We start from the raw sequence: 17,958 nt of genomic DNA on the forward strand, positions 1-17,958 counted from the left end.
ACTCATGTTCATGTTTGTGCTGATGTTCAATGTTTTATGTTATGAGTGCTTAGTGTATATTTAGTTGATGTTTTTCTTAGTTCATATCTTAGATGTTATTACTGTTTTTCTTATACATTTTATTGTTGGATGTAACTGGGACCCCGTGTACATAATTTTGCTCCACCACGTACCACATGAGGTGCGAATGACAATAAAGAAACTCTGACTCTGGCTCTGATCTATTTTAACTGTTTATGTTTCAAAACATTCAAGACATTTGCTTTTGCAACTTGCAATTTTTTTTTAATTGAATTAAAATGGCTATTTTTTTTTTATTAAAATGTGAAACTCTTTAAATCCTCGAAAAATACTGAAATCTACACCTACTTGTTCTATTTTGCCACATTATCAGCTGCTGTTATGCACATTCTAGCTTTTAGTTGATATTTTGGTAGTTTTATCTTTTATTTTGTAATTGTGGACTTTTTTTTTTAGATCATTTCAACAATTCAGTTTTAGCTTTTAACAATTTGCAATCAGCAGTCACACAGATTTGTCACAGAAATTAACTTTTTTTATTATATTAAACTCGTCCCACTATAAAAATGCATCTTGCTCTGGTATTTGATAACTTTGGTCATAAAATTACTATTAGTCCTTTTCTGACTAAACTACTTCCATTTAACCTTATATTATAAATAAAGGTGGAATGAATGAATTGGTTTGATGTCAACACATTTGTTGTTATTTAGTAAAATCAAAAATATTTCAAATTTTATTTTCAATATTTAATTCAAACCAAAAAAAATAAAAATTCTGTTGACCCAAATGTGTCTAGTCCTCCATTAAATGTAAACTCAGAGCAACCTGAGGTGTCGTGCCACATTTGGTATCCCCGAAATAATCTGTTCCCCCACCAGAGGGGGCGCTCGCCTGATTGATCGGTATGATACCAAATATGGCACGACATCTGTCAACGTTTGACGTTGCTCTCAAGCACCGTCCCCCACAGCTGTCCGCAGCTATGAACCTAACGCACCCCGTGCAGACTTGAAACCCGTTCATTGATTCAAAAAGCGGGGCGGAGTTTAACCTAACGATACTTATGAGCTGACGGTGGGCGGGGAGAGAGGGAGAAAAACAAAGCATTTAACGGAAGAAGTACGGTACAGCGGTGGCGTTTACGATTAACTAGTTCCATGTGAGGAAAGAAAATGAGACTCAGGTCTCAAAAAATAGTTGAGGCCTGCTCGGAGACGCCAAAAAAAAACAGCCGTCAGCGCTCCATCAGGACGCCGAGACCAGCGTCGACGACTGCTGTGACGGATAGCTCGCAACAAACCGAGGTATATTGTACAGTATATCCACAGTTGAGCATATCATAAATAATAACTACAGTAATATTATGAAAACGAATAATTTTGTAGTACTCGCTTAATGTGTCGATGCTTTGCTCGGTTAGCTTGTAGCTTTCCTTGTTTCGCGAGGATGTTGCTAACTAGCGTTAGCTGTAGCAGCTAGTTTAGTTGGCTACAAGCAGAAGGATGATAACTCGCATTGTCTTAGAGGGTTTTCTCTTTTTAAAGAAAGTTGGTTGAACATTTGGGAATCATAACAGGTTGGTAGTAAATATTTTATCCATGAAGTTCATTAAGTTCAGGTTTGGTTGAGACTTCAACGCATCTTCTGGCATCCTTCCTTCCTTTAGATTGATAACTTTACTAATTGTCATTAATAATGAATGTGAACGTCAGTGCCCTGAGATAACTCTGTTGTGACTTGGCGCTATATAAATAAACTGAAGTGAATAGACTACTTTATTCTCATTTTTGACGTCATCAGTAGGGGACGCTGTTGCCACATTCTGCATTTGAGATATTTGTTTAATAGAAAAACTTTATGATCGTTGCAATGCTGAACATTGTAGTTTGTATACACTGCACTGCCCATGCTAAAATATGACATGAACTTCGTCCACAGTTCATTCACCACTGTAAAAAGTCACTTCTGCATGTTAAAGCTTATAATAAATTCCTATGGGGGTTTGTGCCAAATTGGACATTTTTCTCTGGATGACTCTATCTCGTGCTTTTCATGAGGGCGTGAAGGATGAGGATGAGCTTTTTGTCAGATGAGAGGCCATACAACCACACAAAACTAACCCTTCTCTAAAGTTACCATAAAATTAAATCCATGATTTTATATGTCCAATAGCCGTCACAGAAAAGCACCAAAATCAGAGTTCAGACACGCAGATTAATTGAAAAATCAATTAGAATTAAAAAAAAATAAAAAATCCAGCCATCTATGTGTCAAAGGAGCATAAAAACAAAATTTTAACCTAATCTGAAATCTCTGCATCAATCCTGACTGAGGACGATGCTCGGTCAGGATTTCATCCCAGCTTAGACTTGCAGAATTTTCTGCGCACAGATGCAGTCAACTCGTCGTAGAGTAAGAAGGTCAGTTGCGCGTGAGGTGGTCCTAATAAAGTAGGTCATCAGATCACAGTTACCGTTTAAGCAACTGAAGCTTTGCAAGGTTTAGTTGCTGTCTGGATTTTTGCTCACTGCTGCGGCTTTATTTTGACTTGATGGTTTATTGCAACAGATATGGATCTTGTGGTTCATAAGTGAGACTCTGCTATGCATAAAAGGCCAGCGGTAGATGAACCAGACATGAAATACTCGAAGGTAAAACAGTTGTTGGCAAATAGTGATGCAGCTTCTGTTGCACTGGGCTCAACTTGTGACGTACGCATCGAGCATGTGCAGTTGTCAATAACAAAATGATGAGTATTTGTGCAGAATGAGTTGGTGTTATTGAGTAAAAAGTTACAACAGACTTAACTGCAGGCTCCTCAGGTAGTGCATGAATGTACACGATGTGTATATAAATATAACCAAACTGAATGTAATCATAGCTGACAGGTATATATTTACAAATAAATTATTTAAAGTCACATGCTCTCATTGTGATCAAGCTTTGTTTAAAAAAAAGGTTGTAGATTTTTATCAGATCCCCAGCCACTCTGTGTAACTAATAATAATTCTTTGATTGTTTTTCTTTGTGCTGCACAGGGTGAAGACACCTTGGATAAATCCGCTGATGATGAGGTTCCTATGATGAAGAGGCGCCGGCTACCTCGTGGTTGGCCGAGAAAGAGGGCCGTTGCCGTTAAAGATCGAGAGTCGGGTACTTTTGCTCGAAAAGATCAACCTGTATTTTATTTTTAATTTAATAAGTGTAGCTTTTTGTTTTTATTTCATTCATCTTTCCTCCTCACACCGATTTGATTTATTGCGTTACTGTTTCTTGTTCTCTAGATTTAGCCTTTAATACTCCACTCAGGCCCATAATGCGCCATGAGCACGTCCTGTCAGAGATCGACATCGAGTCTCCTCATAATTCAACCGCCAGAAACATCTACTCACCCTTAGTGCGTTTCCTCACGCCCAGCAAGGAAAGTAAGGGCCGCAGCTGTTTTGTTCTGAACTGTTACCTGCAAAAAAACAATGTTGTCACACGTTAATTTGGTGTGTGAGCTCAATGCTTTAGCTGTTGTCATCCTCAGTGAATTTCTGCTGCATTTCTCACATGTGGATGTTTTTCGCTCTGCCCAGATTTAAAGTGTCCTGAAACTGAGAACAGTGTCATAATGAGCCCAGAACAAGGCGTGTTTGGTTATAGCTCCATTGAGCTGCTGGCTGGAGAGGAGGAGGATGACGTGTTTGACCCGTAAGCATAACTCATTTATTTAAAATATATATTCAAACCTCAGCTGGTTAAGAAATCATCTTTCCTTAGAGTTTTATTTACAGAATCCTAAATTAAATGTATACAGTTTAATGATTTATAGTTGATGAGATTGAACAAAAACATGTAAAAGTCAAAAGCGCAGACCACAACATTGTACCGGCACAGGTTTTTTTTTGTATTGATAACTTTGAATTGTTGTTTTTCAAGGTACTGCGAACAAACCAGAATACACCCAACATGTATTACAAAGAGCGGTCCTAGATAACTCTTTGTAACCTGTTTATTTTGATGTACGTTTAAGATCAGGGTTTGTAATAGAACTTTTACAAATGTATTTATTTATTTTTTTCAGTTTTACTCTAATCAAGAACATCCTGTCACAGTCTCGGCACTCTCAACCTCGACTCAGAGATATTCCCCCAAAGACCAGGAGCACTCCGGAGGCCACGCTGGTGGTCGACCTGGTAACTTTACACGTCCGTTTTACGCCCAACCATAAATATTCAGCATCAAGCATGAGCTCTGACATTATTATTTTTAATTCAGGGTTTTTTTTTTTTTTTTTTATGGCTTGGATTTGTTGTGCAAAGTCTATAATGGCACATTAATTTTTTTGTTTTGGCTGAACTTGTGTGTTTTCCTCATGGAGTCACTGTAGTTGAAACACGTTGCAGTAAAGCTGGTTTTTAAAAATCTTTTTCATCTTTTCTTTGCTGAACCCTGTTTTATCGAGAATGATGTTCTTGCAGGTGTTACAGTTGTCTTCAATAAATAATATGAATAATTATTGTATTTAATGAAGCAAAATAATGTTTTCATGTGGGTCAAAGCTGGAATAAATTATTATTAACTGAGATTCTATGAAGACGTTAATAAATGACACTGTAGTGAGGAGCAGCGCTACAGAAGTGTCAACAACAACAACTGCAGTCTGTCTTTGCAGAACTTCCTTCTCTTTGTGTGTGTTCTCATATTAACAAGAAACATCCCAGATGTTGGCCCGATCCACATCTGCTTCCAGCCAAACGCACTCCAAATGTCTGGAAGGGTTTCAGCCGTATTCTGTTCTCTGCTGCTTCATCGGTCTGTCGCAGCGTTAGCCTGAGGTTGAGGGGTTTCAGTTTAGGAATAGATCCAGGTTTTAGTTGAGAGAAACTGAGGCTGAGCGTGTTCTGTCTTTTCAGGAGGAGACGCTGATGTTCAGCTCCCTGAATGTGATCAACGACGCAGACTACACCTTCTACACAGCTTTCCAAGACCATCAGTACAAGGTATCTGCTCGGGGTTAATCTTTCATAATGCTGTTAAATCCTTTTGGTAATCAATTTAATGTGATGACATTCAATAAAGCATCTGTAGCTGCATATGTCACATTTAATTAGTGTTTGATTAAAACATGAATATTTTTCTTTTACAAAAAAAAAAAAAAAAAAAAACAATGCTGGTGTTCAGTGCTTGTTTCCCAGGAAGTAGACAGTCCCACTGAGGAATAATAATTCAATCCAGTTTTTTTATATAGCACCAAGTCAGGACATGTTCAGGTGCCACTAACCTGGACAAGCACAGTCCGGTCTCTTTTTAAACTTGGTCGGCGTCAACATGAAATCTGCCTCTTGCCACACACCATCCCCATTATTCCTCCAAGAAAAGTTGTAGCTACTCAGATTGTTCTGTCAATCTTTCATTTACATGAAGTCGTCCATCACCGTTTGGTGTTGAACGCGTTGGTTTTTTTCGTCCGTGTTGAAAATTTTCGCCTGTGGAACAAAATGTTGCAAACTTAAGTTCTTCTCTGCAGCTCATAGTTTGGAAACCGCTGCAGAATATTTTCAGAACTCCTCTGCGTCTCATTATTTTATGGATGAGGAACAGAAGCTGCTGGGAAGTGAATTTTGTAGTTTAGATTAAAGAAGTCTCAACACTTGAATTACATAATCCGTCTGCTGCAACACTAGTGCCTGAACAAAAACAGCTGCATCACTTAGTTTGGTTTTAATAAAAACAGGTTTATTTCACCAGAAAAAAACTTCACTATTTCTGTCCCAACCCTGAATGAAACAGGTGTACATGATTCTACGACCGCACGTGAAGGAGTTTCTTCAAGCCATGGCAAAAACCTACGAGGTATGTGGGATTAGGGTTAATTTTAAGGTTTTCAGATCATGCACTAGCCCCAGATTTTTAATAACTGTTCACTGTGTTTTCCAGCTGTTTGTTTACACGTGTGCGAAGAGAGAATACGCCGAGAAGATCCTGGAGATTCTGGACCCTCAGAGAAAACTGTTTCGGTACGTTTCCCAGTGAAACCCTCAGCAGGAAGTAACTGGTGTGCGTAGTTTGGCAGGAACCCGGCAGTGATCGTTTAATGGTGTTCAACGTGTATGATCTTTGTAGACACCGCCTGTACCAGGACGACTGTGCTTGTGTCCTCGGACACTACGTCAAGGATCTCGGCGTCCTCGGGAGGGACCTCGCCAAGACTGTTGTCCTAGACAACGCGGCTCATACTTATCCGTACCACGTGAGCACAAACCTTCTTTGGTTTTGTTTTTAAGCTCTCCTGAGTTTATAAACCCGTCAGACATAATTTTGTTTTAGCAGTTCACGTTAAACATTACATTAAAGGGATTGTATTATGGGATTTGCCTGGTTAAATAAAGGTTAATAAATTAAAATTATTATTATTAAAATTATATTAAAATATGTCCAGTGGTTCGTGAGATATTTTAACCTGATGAGCTGATTTAAACTTGTTTTTCACTGCTGGTGAACTCTGCTGTCGCTTGGAAGAGTCGACTCGATGGTGTGTCTCGTTGTTTTGCAGCTGATGAACACGATCCCCATAAAGAGCTGGTCTGGAGCAGCGGAGGACAGAGAGCTGCAGAAACTCATCCCCTACATGGAGAAACTGGCTACAGCTGTGAGTCTGCTTCACTGTTTACTTCACTGTTTAACTTTCTGTCCTCCCAGTTTTCATTCACCGATCACATTCCTGAGTTTTGTCCTGAAGCAAGCAGCTGTTTCAGAGTAAATGATAATAATTAAAAAACATGATTACACCCTTAATTGCTTCTTCTGCCTGCAGAACAAATTGTGTACAAAATAAAGCTTTCAGTTGCTTAAGATTTTTCCTCCAGGGGAAGTTGAACCAAAAACGGATCCTAAGAAGTGACTTTTACGCTATTTATTTATTTATTTTTGGTCATTCAGTATTCACATTAAAATTAAAAAGCCACGTTGCTCCATAAAGTGAGATCAGCAGATATAATCAATAAGTACAGATTAATTTAAAGAATTTTATTTTTAATGTTTGTCTCCCCCTTGTGGCAGCAGCATGTCATTGCATGTTTAAGTGTAAGCATTATAAAGATCTTAATAAGAAACAGTTTTTTAGTGTTTTTCAGCCTATATGTCGTGGCTTTTTGCATAATTTACATGCCCTGTGACTTATGGGCCAAAGCGACATATTTATGGATTTTTCCCCCATATTTATAAACCAAATTTTGGCTGCGATATGACTGTTTTCATTCATTCTGACTGAATAAAAAAATACGAACAGTTCTATTTTCGGCCACTAGATGGCAGCAGAGTAGTAGTATTTGTAAGGCATGCCGTTGTGTCATGTAATAGGTAAAAGTGGCTATAATGACAAATTCAGAAAAGTTCAAAACAAAAACTGGATTTTATTTATTATACTTTATTGTTTTTGTCTTGAACTTTTTTGAATTTACCATGTCCTGAACGACTGAGAATCTTCACCTATTGATGACGCAATCGGCTTGCCACAGTACAACCCCGTCAAGCCAGCTGCACCTCCCTGGCAAAATGCAGCTAATTTTACCATTAAAGTGCATTTATTAAGTAAAAGTTCAACTGAGACGCACCTTTGCTATAATTTCGAGCAAACAATTGTTTTAGGTGCTTTTCTTGATAAATTTTGAAGAAACAAGCAGCGTTGTTCCTTTTCTTTTCCTCCCTCTGCGTGCTCCCTGAGCACCGAGGCAGCAAATACAGCTGATTTAACCATTAAAGTCCTTTTTTTTTAAAAGCAAACGTTAGACTGAGACACGCCTTTACTATAATTTCAAACAAACAAATAAATGTTTTTAGGTGTTTATCGTGTTAAATTTCGAAGAAGTGCAGAGGCTCGTCCCCGCCGTTTCTGCAATTTGTGTTTTTAAATGCAGCTGATTTGACTGCCAGAGTGTATTTAATTGAGCCATGTCTTTACTATAATTTTGAGCAAACAAATAATTGTTTTTAAGTGTTAATCTTGTTCAGTTCTTGTTAAAGTCCTCCTGTGCACGCTCCCGCAACCGCCATTTGGCAGCCAATCGATTTTTTGGCACAACACCGGCCCACATTTCTGGGTGGTCAGCAGTGACGCACAATAGATGCAGCTTGTACAGCGAAGAGACGCATTTATGGATTTTTCCACTTAAACGTATTTGGACTGATGCGACTCATAGGGCGGTGCGACGTGGACGGAGGAAAATACGATATATATCTATTAAGATTTAAAAAACTTGTACTAAAGTCGATTATCATGAAAAATTTATGAACTATACCTTTGAGTCTTTAACGAAGGGAAGTGATGACAAAGACTTTATTACATTTTGTTAAATGATCATAGAAAATTGGTCTCATTAATTAAGACCATTTGGATTTAATCCATCAGCGTAATTTTTTGATTGTGACCACCGGGTTGTAAAATGATCTCAGTTTGAGCAGGGAAGTTGTTGCCTTTGGGTTTTTACTGTTTGTGGTTCTGGTTGTGAACAGAGCAGCTGATAATCTTCAGCAGACGCCCGCCCGCCGGCCGTCCTTCCTCCTCTGACTGCTGCTCTGGTTCTGAGTCTCTCCCGCTGTGTTTTTTCAGGAGGATTTTCAGGAGGTGCTGAAGAAGAGGAAGGACCACTTCCTGCGGCTGTTGTCGGAGGACTGACGGGACTCTCCGCCCCCACAGCTCCCGCTCTGACTCCGCTCCTCGTTTCCTTTAGTTTCACCTCGGTTAAAAAGCCCCAGATGAAGTTGTTGACAGTTTTTAACCTGTTGGTGACTTTAAGAGGCGTCGCATTTCAAACATGCTGCTGATGGATTTTATAACTTGAACCTTCATTCCCTCCGAGAATCATTCCTCTGGCAGTAAACTGCTAACGTGTACATATTCACACAATTAAACGTGAAATGTTCTGTTTATATTCAGATTTTTTTCTATTTATGGATTATATTGCTTATTGGTTGTTCATCAACAACCCTTATCTGTATATTTGAGAAATGCTTCTTTTTTTTTTAATGCAATAAACTCTTCTTGATAATCTCTCAAATCCACTTTGATGTCGGTTTTGTTTTAGCAGTGACTCGTTGGTTTCAGATTTAAATTAGGCTTTTAACATCAGGCGTACCAACATTTTATTTATTTTAACAAACCAGTGGGTGATCAGGTTTTAGGTCCAGAATATTTTAACTTCTGTGTCTGGGCTTCTTTAAAAGCTTCTTTGTAGTCGGGCACTCTCATAAGCTGAAGTGTCTGCTGTTAAATCAAATCTTGATGCTTTCTGTTCAGACAAAAAGAAAATTACGAGAACAAGTGGAAAAAAAATTGCTAAAACTATGAATTCGTGGAGTGATGCCGAGCATAACGGGAAGATTTCAGATGCCTCACAAAAACATTTAACCTTTTACCTTTGAGGAGGGACAACCCAGAAGAATTAAAGCGTCATAACGTGACTCGATACGAGTAATATGCTTTGACTTGATAATAGTATGTCCCACAATGAAGTCAATTCGCATATTATAAAAAATGGAGATAGATACTTTATTAATCCCAGGGAGAGAATTTGAGGCGTCCAGTAGCATGTTGTACAAACCGGATTCCAAAGAAGTTGGGACACTAAACAAATTGTGAATAAAAACTGAATGCAATGATGTGGAGATGGCAAATGTCAATATTTTATTCGTAATATAACGTAGATGACAGATCAAAAGTTTAATCTGAGTAAATGTAACATTTTAAAGAAAAAACATGTTGATTCAAAATTTCACAGTGCCAACAAATCCCAAAAAAGTTGGGACAAGTAGCAATAAGTGGCTGGGAAAAGGAAATTGAGTATATAACGAACAGCTGGAAGACCAATTAACACTAATTAGGTCAATTGACAACATGATTGGGTATAAAAAGAGCTTCTCGGAGTGTCAGTGTCTCTCAGAAGCCAAGATGGTAAGAGGATCACCAATTCCACCATTGTTGCACAGAAAGATAGTGCAGCAATACCAGAATGGTGTTATCCCGCGTAAAATAGCAAAGACTTTAAGTTATCATCATCAACCGTGCATAACATCATCAAAAGATTCAGAGAATCTGGATCAATCGCTGTGCGTAAGGATCAAGGCCATAAAACTCTACTGGATGCTCGTGATCTCCGGGCCCTTAAACGTCACTGCACCTCAAACAGGAATGCCACTGTCAAGGAAATAACAGAATGGGCTCAGGAATACTTCCAGAAAGCATTGTCAGTGAACACAATCCACCGTGCCATCCGCTGTTGCCAGCTGAAACTCTACAGTGCAAAGAGGAAGCCATTTCTAAGCAAGCTCCACAAGCTCAGACGTTTGCGCTGGGCCAGGGGTCATTTAAAATGGAGTGTGGCAAAATGGAAGACTGTTCTGTGGTCAGATGAGTCACGATTTGAAGTTCTTTATGGAAAACTGGGACGTCATGTCATCCAGACCAGAGAGGACAAGGATAGCCCAAGTTGTTATCAACGCTCCGTTCAGAAGCCTGCATCACTGATGGTATGGGGTTGCATGATCGCTTGCAGCATGTGCAGCTTGCATGTCTGGAAAGGCACCATTAATGCAGAGAACTATGTTCAGGTTCTAGAACAACATATGCTCCCATCTAGATGTCATCTCTTTCAGGGAAGACCCTGCATTTTTCAACACGATAATGCCAGACCACATTCTGCAGCAATCACAACATCATGGCTACGTAGGAGAAGGATCCAGGTACTGAAATGGCCAGCCTGCAGTCCAGATCTTTCACCTATAGAGAACATTTGGTGCTTCATAAAGAGGAAGGTGTGACAAAGAAGGTCCAAGACGATTGAACAGTTAGAGGCCTGTATTAGACATGAATGGGAGAGCGTTCCTATTTCTAAACTTGAGAAACTGGTCTCCTCTGTCCCCAGACGTCTGTTGAGTGTTGTAAGAAGAAGGGGGGATGCCACACAGTGGTAACAATGGACTTGTCCCAACTTTTTTGGGATTTGTTGACGCCATGAAATTTGTAAACAACAGATTTTTCCCTTAAAATGATACATTCTCTCAGTTTAAACTTTTGATCTGTGATTTTTGTTCTATTCTGAATAAAATATTAGATGTTGGCACCTCCACATCATTGCATTCAGTTTTTATTCACAATTTGTTTAGTGTCCCAACTTTTTTGGAATCCGGTTTGTAATTACACAGGGGAAAAAACATGAAATCAAAAAAGTGGAATACACAAATTTGGAAAAAGACCATGCACACAGTGGTAGGGAGTACCTATATATGTTCCAATATATGTATATGTACATGTATATAATGCCTGCCTGAGCAAGTCCAATGAGAAACCCCCTCTGGAGCTCAACTTGGCAGTCGAAGTTTAAACGGTTCACAAAAAGTTAGACTTTCCTTGACTGAGCTGGCATTTCATATGTTTTTACACAATCAGTTTAGCTTTGGTGATTTTTGACTTGTTGCTTTTGCGCAGCGACTCTTTGAGGCTTAATTTTTAGTCACTCTTTCTGCCTCTCATTAACTTTGCAGTCGGAGTGAGAGACACAGACGTGTGGACACCATGTAGCAGTATTTTTTTTAATGCAACAAAATCTGGATTTCTTTCAGACATGTCTTTAAAAAAAACATACGGTTCTTTATGAAAGCAGAAAGCTCATATTTGTGAAGTAAACAGAAAAAAATCACTGAAATGCCACTCAGGAGTCAAACGATGTCCTATATTAAACTTCAGTTAAATGAATATTAAGATGAGGATGTTGTGGGTTGACTCATCCTGGAGCTGAAGTTTAGTTCGAGTGTAAATGTTTACCGTCCTGTTTGGATCAGTTTGTGTCTGGGATGGATGGGATTGGGAATGTTGCATTGAAAGGTAAACTCACAGTAAGGGCCTCCTCCTCTTCCTCCTCCTCCTCCCTGGTTTGATTTGCTCCATATGGTGTTTGACATGGTACCCAGAAACAAGAGCCTGTGTGGGCGGAGGGAAGCCTTGTATTTTGTCCGTCCTGAAACTTGATTCACAAGTTCAGGATCCTGCGAGACAAAAAGCAGAAGTGAGGGGGAGGGAAGGACGGGAGGGACTCTTTCTTCTTTTAGAGAAATATCCTGCCAGCTCCGACCAAAGTAAGTTCATTTAAACAGCTCTAATCTCTAATCCCTGAATATAAACCTGTTAGGATTCCAATCGAGCTGAATGACTTTACGCGCGGCTTCGTGCGCCTTTTATTTTTTTATTTTGGGGATTTATTCACCAATAAATCTGCCATTTTTCTGCAGCAAACACAAAAAATAGATACTTTGTTTTTTGTTTTTTGTTTTTTTCTGAAAGAAAAAGTGTAAAGTCTTTGTCTCCCAGAGAAAGAGGGGGAGTTTAAAAAGCGCGCATTGGTGCTGCGCTGCGCTCTACATGGTGAAGTCCGCATTTGTTTGCAGAAACACCGCAAAAGGCTCTGCGCCACATTTTGGATGTGCGCCAGAAAGAGAGGGGGAGAAAAACGACCAAAAGATTCAAATCCAACCTGCAGATGTTCCGTGAAGCCTCAGATCCAGAAGCTGTTTGACCTCCTCCATCTGGACGGTCTGACGAGAAATGTTTATTTTATATTCATTCATTAATTTGCTCATTAACGCCAGATTTGGAGTTCACATCTGTGTTGGACCTGACTCAAAAATAAGAAAATAACAGGAGCCCTCCTTCATTTTTGCCTTTTCAAACAAAAAACATTTGTTTTTTTCCTCTCCAGATTTGTAATAACTGTTGTAATAAAAAGATTATAGCATTCTTTGAATGCATATCACCCGCCGCCTTTCATTAAATTTAAGAGCATCTTATGCTGAGAAATTATAGCTACTTTGAAAGCACTGGAATGCAGATGTCACGCATTATGTGCATGTTGTGGGTGACTCTCAGCTACTACCACACCAAATTTCAGCTCAATGTCTGTGAAATAAGTTGGAGGTTAATGTTGCTTACATGTGGCGTCCATCTTGAACTGGATTCACTGGGAAAGTTAAACAGCTAGTTTCCATCAAATTATTATTTTCTGAAGGTTTCATTCAAATCTGCCCACTGGTTCATGAGATATTTTGCTAACAGACACTCAAACAGTTAAAGTTTTAGGCAAAGATTGTGTACAATGAGCTGCACTTGGAACAAGTATGACTCTCAGCTACTACCATACCAAACTTTGGGTCGATAGCTTTAAAGTTAATTGAGTTATAAGTCTGTTGGCTGTGGCAGCCATCTTGAATCGGGCTGACGTACTGTTTCTTTGAAATTCTCTCCATATTTCATTAACTATTTTGCTAACAGACACATGAGGCAAAAACATCGTGGCGCCCATTGATTTTTGGCTGAGCACGATAACGGTGACTTTAATGGAATTAAAATTTTCCTATGAAAAGTCATGGAGTTTGAAAATATAAATAGCACAAACAGAAAAGTTACTTTTGTTTTTCAGAATAAATCACATTGAAATCCTGATGTTGTTAGATAATCATCTTCATTTCATCTGTTTCTCATAGTTTGATCCATTCAAGCAAAAAGAACACTTTTTAAATGTTTCCTTCAAAAATATCAGCGATATTGCTGCTCCATGCCCATAAAGTCTGTTAGCGGAAGCTGTGTGGGCGCACCTGTTTGCAATTATTTCAGTTAATCTGAATGATTTGATTGAACTGCTAGAAATATTTTCCTTTACTTGTAGGAAAAAAAAAAAAACAGCTCCAGGGTGATTTTTCTCTGTTTTCATCTCTTTCTGTTCTTGTTTAGTGACAACAGCTGCTTCTTCAGTGAAGCAAAAGTTTAGTTCAACACTTACAATAGGTTTGAAGATCATGTCTAATTTTCAGGATTTTCTTAATTTTTTTAATAATGCTTTATTATTTTTGGTTTGACTGATCAGCTGATTGTTGGTTTTCTTTCATGGTGAGACAAACAGCATCACATTTTCCTTGCAACTGATTTTAGGGAGGCGTAGTGAGAAACTTGACTCCACTCCTCCATCTTGTTCCTTCTGCAGGGCAGAAAAACAAACTCAGATCAGTACTCAGCAATCTCGTGAGTTTAATTTATATTTTTAAACAGTGGCGGGCACAGTCCTGCTAACAGCTAGGCCTGTCACGATAACAAATCCAATTCAATTCAAATTCAAAAATACTTTATTAATCCCAAAGGGAAATTATTTGTTGTAACTTGTTATCCTCATTTCATTAAAAGATGTTATGGATGCTGATGGCTGTAGACAGGAAGGATCTCTTGTAAAAGTCCATCCCACAGTGGATCCTAAGAAACTGGCTGCAGATGCCGTCCGAGCCGTCCACCCAATCTCGGCTGGCCTCTCTGTTCCCCCGGGCTGTAGGACCGCCCGAATGCCGGGGAGAACTCCTCCCAGAGCGATGGCCACTCCTCCCAGCAGTCTGCCGAGCTCCTCGTCGCTGCGGACAGCCATCTGTAGGTGCCGAGGGACGATCCTGTCCTTCTGCTGTCATGAGCCATGTTTCCTGCTACACTGTAAAAAATGTCCGTGAATTTAACAGTAAATGTCTGTAAAATGGTGACAGAAATATTTTGTAAATTGAAATACAGGAAGACAATGTTTAAGTAACAGTGGTGTGGTGTAAAATTTAAAACAAATTATTAATGTTATTTTTACAATAGCAATATGTTAAAAAGACAACATTTTGTGTTCAAAATTACTAATTGCTGTGTTTAAAACAAAGATAAATTGTGATTCTGAAAACAAAATATAAAAGTTACATTTACAGCATAATAGTGTTAAATTGATTTTTTTTTCAGGTATTTTTACATTCAAATTTTTAACAATTCCAAGTTACTCATATCAACAATATTTACGAAATGCATAAGTATCCAAAATATGACATAGTTAAATTATCTATTACATTCAAACAGCCCAAAAATGTTATTTTACAAAAACATGCAATGATGGGATAAACGGCTCTTTGAAGGGATCCTGATCTTGACAAAGCTTTTTATTTCATAGGGCCATTCAAAAGAGCCAAACACCTTTTCATGAGTTATTAATGTCATAGGGAATATGGCATATGTTATTATGTCATCACGTTACATGGACAAAACAGTTTTGTCAAGTGAAGACCTGGTCTCTGTGGTTAAGGAGGAAAAAATAAAGACATTACAAGGAGAAAAACAAATGAATGAACAAACTATGAATGTCTTTTTACTTCCCACAACTCTGTTCATATTGTTCAAGGTAAGGAGTTGTTAAAAAGATCTGCATCATTTGCAAATACCACATCTGCATTCGTTATAAGTAGTACCGTATTTTCCGGCATATAAGTCGCAGTTTTTTCCTAATTTGCATGTCCTGCGACTTATACTGCGAAGCGACATATTTATGGATTTTTCCCCATATTTTTAGACCAATTTTTGGCTGAGATATGACCGTTTCAATTCATTTTGACGGAAAAAATGGTGCTGTACCACAATCGGCCGCTAGGGGCACAACGCAGTACCACTTTCGGCCGCTATGGGCGCTAAAGGGCCCTCTAGGCTTTTGACGACTATTGGTGTACCTGCTTGGTGTTCGGATATTTTAGCGTGTAGTAATTTTAAAGCCGTTTATTTCGTCGGCTTCATTTTGCCATGTTTTAACCGTCAAAGTGCATTTATTAAGAAAAGTTCAGCTGAGACACCTTTACCATAATGTCGAGCAAACAATTTTTTTAGGTGTTTATCTTGTTAAATTTTAAAGAAATGCAGCTTTTCACTCGATGCACGCCCATTTTCACAGAACCACCGGAGGAAGCGACACTACCGTTTTTTTTTTTTTTCAGCTGATTTGACCATTACGTTCATTTATAAAGGAAAATTTCAGCTCAGATGCATGTTTACTATAATATCAGCAAACAAATTTTTTTTTAGGTGTTTATCTTGTTAAATTTTAAAGAAATGCAGCTTTCCACTCAATGCACGTCCATTTTCACAGAACTGAAGCGACACTACCGTATTTTTTTTTATTCAGCTGATTTGACCATTAAGTTCATTTATTAAGGAAAAATTCAGCTCAGCCACATCTTTACTATAATTTTCAGCAAACAAATATATTTTTAGGTGTTTATCATGTTGTATTTTAAAGAAATGCAGGTGTTCTGTTTCATCAGACGTAGCAAAACTAATTTTTAAATCCAGCTGATTTGACCATTATGCGCATTTATTAAGGAAAAGTTCTTTGAAAGAAAACAATGACTGGGATGACTTAAAAATTGTACTGGCTTCTTTATTTGTTTAATATTGGAATGACATAATGAAATCTAATTTGAAGTGAGTTTATTGTATGATAAACCAGCTTGCCATACTATGGCGGCACCTTTACTTATAAAGGTGTTTGTGGTGCTGGATTTTGAACAAAGATTACGTTGTGACACATTCATGCTGCAAATCAAACTTTTGTAACAAAACAGCAGGCAGGGATTTTTGACATTCATTATATATAGTTTGACATTTACTCTGCACACAGATGTCAACATCCTGTCCCTGAATTTTTTGGGATTTATTCTGTGATAAAACGCTTTGGCATTACCGTAGTTTGAGTGGGCTGCTGCACGAGAGTGTCGGTGAACTTGAAGCAGAAGTCCTGTCTTGCTATTGGTCGGTTTAAACGTCGCGGTAGCGGCTGGATTTTGGCGAACACTCACTGGATCTTGCTGTGTGGTAGTGGACTCAACTGCTCCAGAAAACATCGCTGTGGGGACTTCTTTTTCTGGTAAGCTAACATTTTATATTTTTCAGACGTGAAAGCATAGCAGTTTTTATCTGAAAATACCAGCTTTTGTTTGGACGAGGTTTTCAGTGATAACGCTAACTGCAGAAGTTAGACCGTTTGGCGCCAGAACGGGACACGGACATTAAGCGGATTTTGTTAGTTTAAATAATGATTACCTGTCCATTTTGCAGCAAAACACTACAGTCATTGAGGGGCTATGTGCTGCACTGTAGAGTTCATAGAAACGAACCCCATTGTTTTTTCAAGTGCATTGGCACCGACTGCAAGCGGACATTTTGTACTTATTCTGCATTTAAGGCTCATTTTTATCGAGTGCTCAAGGGGCCTGCACTCTTGGCTCCTGCAGCAGCGGTTACTGCGGAATTAAAGTGCGCCATTTCTTTGTGTGGGCGCCAATTTCAAACCGTGAAAGAACTGTTATCCCACTTAAAGGAGCATTTTGTGGATGCACAACCTGTGGCATGTCCAGTAACCGGTTGTAAAAATATTTTCACAGTAAAGTCTTCATTTTCAGCTCATATGTCCCGGAAACATAGAACATGTTCAGTAGACAGCATAGCTGACATGTACAAAGAAAAAACTTCTCAGCCCACTTTCCCTGTTTTAACTTTATGTGAAGCTAGCGATCAGGGCTCAGGCGATACAGGAGCAGAGGAAAGTACTGAACTCCCTCCAGATTTCAGTGAAACTTTCCTTAGGAACCTGTGTCTTTTCTATCTAAAACTGCAAGGGCAGCTCCTGCTTCTTTTTGAATGTACAAAATAAAGTATAATTCCTGACATTAAACTTCATACTGAAAATAGGAGTTTCTTTTATCTATATATAGTTGGCTAAATGCATGAAAAGTTGAATCTTTTAATATTTTTTTTTGTTTTGATTTTAGAAATGACTGAAGAAACATTTCTGCGCACTGTCATCAATGAGGTCCTGCCTAACCTTCCAGAGGTTTCAAAGGATATTCTTGAGGAGACTTTGCAGTCGATTGGAGTGGAAACATATGACGATTTTCAGTTTATTTTGGAAGATGATTTGCTGTCAGCCTTGAGGCCAGTTCAAGCCAGAAAAGCACTTGCAACTTGGAAGCTCAGATGTAAGTTTTGTTTGCTTGACACAATTAGTGCAAAACATTATGTGTGTGTGTGTGTGTGTGTGTGTGTGTGTGTGTGTGTGTGTGTGT

The 17,958-nt window shown here is 38.7% G+C and overlaps 2 protein-coding genes across 2 annotated transcripts in view; both read left to right on the forward strand.

The window, feature by feature from the left end:
* Window positions 1–1,022: 1,022 nt before the first annotated feature.
* On the forward strand, window positions 1,023–8,853 carry ctdspl3 (CTD (carboxy-terminal domain, RNA polymerase II, polypeptide A) small phosphatase like 3). Its single transcript, XM_037674502.1, has 11 exons — window positions 1,023–1,328; window positions 3,063–3,177; window positions 3,309–3,449; window positions 3,606–3,720; window positions 4,094–4,205; window positions 4,926–5,012; window positions 5,803–5,865; window positions 5,950–6,029; window positions 6,136–6,262; window positions 6,566–6,661; window positions 8,621–8,853. Exons 1-11 carry the CDS (start codon window positions 1,197–1,199, stop codon window positions 8,684–8,686), a joined length of 1,134 nt encoding a protein of 377 aa, XP_037530430.1. The 5' UTR covers window positions 1,023–1,196; the 3' UTR covers window positions 8,687–8,853.
* A 3,190-nt stretch (window positions 8,854–12,043) lies between these two features.
* The window catches only part of LOC119407684 (transmembrane protein 79), a 22,475-nt gene continuing 16,560 nt past the window's right edge, over window positions 12,044–17,958 (forward strand). The window contains exon 1 of the mRNA XM_037674503.1: window positions 12,044–12,141. The gene's annotated coding sequence lies outside the window, so the exon portion shown is untranslated. The remainder of the gene's footprint in view (window positions 12,142–17,958) is intronic.

The sequence above is a fragment of the Nematolebias whitei genome, chromosome 3 (assembly GCF_014905685.2).
Source record: "Nematolebias whitei isolate Nwh7 chromosome 3, NemWhi1, whole genome shotgun sequence".
In the NCBI taxonomy this organism is placed as follows: domain Eukaryota; kingdom Metazoa; phylum Chordata; class Actinopteri; order Cyprinodontiformes; family Rivulidae; genus Nematolebias; species Nematolebias whitei.

Bases quoted from the DNA above. Each gene is read 5' to 3' on its own strand.
- ctdspl3 (XM_037674502.1), top strand. From the start codon at position 1,197: ATGAGACTCAGGTCTCAAAAAATAGTTGAGGCCTGCTCGGAGACGCCA. The intron at 3,721-4,093 runs GTAAGCATAACT...TATTTTTTTCAG, and splicing joins GAGGATGACGTGTTTGACCC to TTTTACTCTAATCAAGAACA. The intron at 5,866-5,949 runs GTATGTGGGATT...TGTGTTTTCCAG, and splicing joins CCATGGCAAAAACCTACGAG to CTGTTTGTTTACACGTGTGC.